The sequence below is a fragment of the Octopus bimaculoides genome, chromosome 28, assembly GCF_001194135.2.
Source record: "Octopus bimaculoides isolate UCB-OBI-ISO-001 chromosome 28, ASM119413v2, whole genome shotgun sequence".
Classification (NCBI taxonomy): Eukaryota; Metazoa; Mollusca; class Cephalopoda; order Octopoda; family Octopodidae; genus Octopus; species Octopus bimaculoides.
Genome location: NC_069008.1, coordinates 8,925,400 through 8,929,785, shown reverse-complemented (window position 1 = coordinate 8,929,785; position 4,386 = coordinate 8,925,400). Strand labels below are relative to the sequence as shown.

The 4,386-nt window shown below is 37.8% G+C and overlaps 1 protein-coding gene across 2 annotated transcripts in view; it reads right to left on the bottom strand.

Annotated features, from left to right (window-relative positions):
- Positions 1-4,386, bottom strand: part of LOC106872325 (anaphase-promoting complex subunit 7) — a 50,041-nt gene that overhangs the window by 3,832 nt on the left and 41,823 nt on the right. For both annotated transcript variants that reach the window (XM_014919272.2, XM_014919271.2), the window contains exons 15-16: positions 3,828-3,940; positions 1,491-1,607 (exon numbers count right to left, since the gene is read on the bottom strand). In XM_014919272.2, coding sequence (XP_014774758.1) covers positions 1,491-1,607; positions 3,828-3,940 — 230 coding nt within the window. The remainder of the gene's footprint in view (positions 1-1,490; positions 1,608-3,827; positions 3,941-4,386) is intronic.

Genomic DNA, 4,386 nt, shown 5'->3' with positions numbered 1-4,386 from the left:
CGGTCATAATGTCTTACGTTTAAGATGATTCCCATGCTTTCCCTGATGAGAAGGTTACAATTTTAATATCAAAGATCCCTATGGATCACACAGGTTGTAATCCTTTGAAACATATGTAGGAATAAAGTATGCAATTATAACATGCGTTTTCTCCAATCCTTAAATTCTTATATATATATATACTTTATTTAAAAGCAGCAGAAATATAACAAAAGACTGTTACTCTGAGTAACAGTCTTTTGTTATATTTCTGTTGCTTTTAAATAAAGCATATTACTCTACCTCTGGTATTTGAGTACTTTTTTTTCCACCTTGTTGCACATTTTATGTGCTTACTCCGGTATATATATATAAATCTGTATATATACTTATATATACATACATATATATACACATATACATGCATACATACATTTATATATATATATATATATATATCTATATATATATATATATATATATATATATATACACATGTATGTGTATATGTGGGGTTGATTTGTTCGACTAAAAGTGGTGGTCCAGCATGGCTGCAGCCAAATGACTGAAACAAGTAGAAGAGCATATATATATATATATATATATATATATAGTCTTACGTGATAGTTAAGGACCTAGGTTTCAGGGCTCAATGCTGTGGCACCGCTGTTTTGCTACACTTTTTTTGAGAGCCTTTTCTGATCTGTAGCATTTGGTGAATAAGGGAGTTTGATGGCGCTGCTCTCATTTGTGCCTCCTGACATGAGGTGGGTTCACCTAGGACTCTTGACAGGAAGAGATCCAGTTTTGTTTTGAAAACACCTACATCCACTTTGTGTAGGTCCCTCAGGCTCTTTGGGAGAACAGTAAAAAGCTGTGGGCCCTTAAAACTGAGACTGTTGTAGTAACTGGTCCTGAAACGCGATGGTATTGTTGGGATCTTTGGCACTGTGCAGCGGTGACCCATTCTGGCATTTGTGTAGCTTTCATTGCCAAAATTTCGTACAATCCCTTCCAGGATCTTCCAGACATTGGTCAACCAATGGCTTTAGAAGACAGTTGCCCAAAGTGCAATGCAGTGAGACTGAACCTAAAACCATAAGATTGCAAAGTAAGTTTCTTAACTAAGCAACAGTGCCTATATATCACCATCCTTTAATGGCTGTTTTCATGCTGGCATGGGTTGGATGGTTTGACCAGAGCTGACACCAGGTTCCATTCTGATTTCGCTTATAGCTAGATGTTCTTCCTAATGCCAACCACTCCATAGAGTGTACTGGGTGTCTTTCATGTGTCAGCAGCACAGATGTCACAAGCTATATAAATCCATTCCGTAAGGCAGCTGGTGTTAGGAAGGGCATACCAATACAGACAGTGGAGCTTGATGCAGTCCTCTGCCTGGCCAGCTCCCGTCAAACTGTCCAACCCATACCAGCATGGAAGACAGACATTATATGATGATGTGATATATACACAAAAATAAACAAAATGAAAAGCAAAATTCAGTTTACCTGAGGGCTATACTGTAGTGATTGACAGCCTCCAGTGCTTCGTTGGTCTGTGACAGGAAGTCCCCGAGCATTTGATGGAGATGGCAGGTGTTGTGGTGGACCAGGGTCTTGCGAAGTCTGTTGGGAGTTTGACAATGAAAACATTGATTGGTGTATGTCATGGTAGGGTGAGATAAGATATATTATGCTATGGTAGCATAGAATAAGATGTCTTGTTGCTATTGTTTAACCCCAAGTCACCCCTAGTTGAACAAACCTATGATCAAAAGCACTTCAATTGTGATCCCCTTATCTTCTTCTATAAGCAGACAACCCAAAATACACAATTGTCCAACATTGTTTTTTTAAAGCCAGAATGATCTGATTTAAGGGATATTTATTGGCTATTTGTAACAAGCCTAACAATATGTCTTCCTCATTGATTCATACATACATATCTACACCAGACAGTAGGGTAGGATTTGAGGGAGATTTGGCTGCTGTTTTTATTATGCAGAGGTCTCCTTCATTGGCACATACATACATATATACATAACACTGTAATATGTGATTTGAGGGAGATTCGACTTCTGTTTCTATTAGGCCTAGTTACCATGCAGAGGTTTCCTTCTTTGATCCATATAAACATTTGAGGGAAATTTGGCAGCAGTTTATATCAGATCTAGCCACCATGCAGCAATCTCCCTCACTGGCTTATACATATATACATACATAAGACATTTAGATGTGATTTGAGCACTAGTGTAACTAGGGGGGTGGGGGGGAGGTCTGCCCTGGGCAGCACTTTTGGGTCTGCTGTAGGCTTTTTGTGGGTTCCAGGAGTTGTAAACGGAAGGGCTGCCCTGGCCGACACACACTCTAGCTATGCTAGTGGATTTGAAGGACTTAAATGGTATTTTATTTGACATTTTACATATCCTGTCTCAACTGCCCTAATAAGAAAAAAACAGTAATGACAATTCTAATCTTATAATAATTCTGCTTGTCATGTTACTTTAGCCCATCAGAAACGCTTTCACATGATTAAAGAAAAGTGAGAGAGAGAAAAAGAGGGTGAGAGAAGCATCCATGACGTGAGGTAGAAGGAATGTGATTGTAACACTTTCATATGATTAGTTGAAGGGAAAGAGAGAACAAGAGAAAGAAAAAGGAGAGAGAAAAAGAGGATAAGGAGAAGAGTGAGGCAGAAAGAGAGAGAAAGAACAAGTGGGAGAGAGAAGCATCCAACGACATGTTAGGGGGAATGTAATATTTATTGCGTGGTTAAAATAGTTGAAGGTAATGATATAGAGAAGAGTTAGGAATATAATTTTAGCAGAGGGGTGATGTTGTGATGGTGAGATTAAAGAAAGGTAGAGAGAGAGAGATGATGGTGGTGGTGGTGGTGGAAGTGGCGATAGTGAGTGCTTAGTGAAAAGTAATTTTTGTTTTAACTGAACTAAGTCTTTTTATATCACCTATCACTTGAAACATGTGCATCCCAAACTTGCCATTCACTTTAGAAGGAAACCAGTTTCCCGTTTGCCTGTCATATGCAATGACTATCAATAAATCACAAGGGTGGACATTTAACGAATTGGAGCTGTTCTTGCCCGAACCTGTACTCGGCCATGGTCAGCTATATATTGCATTCTCAAGGACTTGCAAATTATCTGAGGTGAGAGGTAAAGTTATCAACACTGACAAACAAGGGAAAAGAAGAGGGAGAACTTACACAAAGAACATAATCTGCAAAGAAGCATTGTATTGAAAGGTGTATGCACATCGAAATGTGCATTGGTTTGACCCATTACCTTGGCTTAAGTAACCAACAATGTGGTTTTCAGAGTATGCCATGTTGCATTAAAGTTTTACCCTTGCGAAATTGTGACCATACATTTTACAAATAAAATAATTGTTTTTACTATAAAATTTTCGTTTTCTAGATATGAAATTGTGACCATGTAAATTTTAAAATGTAATTTTTTCTGCTTATGGGGAAAATGGAAAAATAAGAATGAATATTTATTTTATGAATGCTGTGTATTAAGTCTATAAAATTGTGCATAAAGTATATAAAGTATATATATATAAGGTGCATTAAGTAATCATTGTATTCCAATTTCCTTCACTTTTCAATGAATAACAGATGAGCAACTATCTTTTGATACCGGCACAACACAGGCTACATTTTCAGGCTTTTTGGATAAAGTTTTCAGGAATAACACAATAGGTTTACAATTAATTCTGTGAAATATTCATGGGTCCTGCTAGAAAAAATAATAATCGGCTTGGCAATACAGACAGGAAAATAAAACTGAAAACCAGAGTTTACTCAATAGGGGAGTGGTTACTCACAGTTCAATAGCCTTGTCGTACTGCTGTTCCTTGCCCAGTATCACAGTCATCACATACACAGCCTCCAAATATGAACTGTCCAGTTTCATTGCTTTCTCGACATATTGTTTGGCCTGGGAAAAGTGGTGGACATAGATTATATACATATATGTATGTGTTTGCATGTCAGTCAGTCTATGTGTGTGTATACACACACACACATATAGTCAGAGAGTGATAGGAATAGAAACAATGACAGATAGGTGGTTATAGACATACAGACAGAAAGCTATATACATTATCTACATTTGACGGATATTTATCCTCATCTTGTTTGTTGTTAACACAACGTTTCGGCTGATATACCCTCCAGCCTTCGTCAGGTGTCTTGGGGAAATTTCGAACCTGGGTTCTCATTCCTAACGATGTTACTATTATTATTATTATTCCTATTATTAATCAGGTCGCTGCCGTGAATCGAACTCGGAACCTTGGGGTTAGTAGCCCGCGCTCTTAACCACTACGCCATATGCCCGTGGGCAATTATGGGGTGAATTTTAAGGCTTATAAATCTATTATT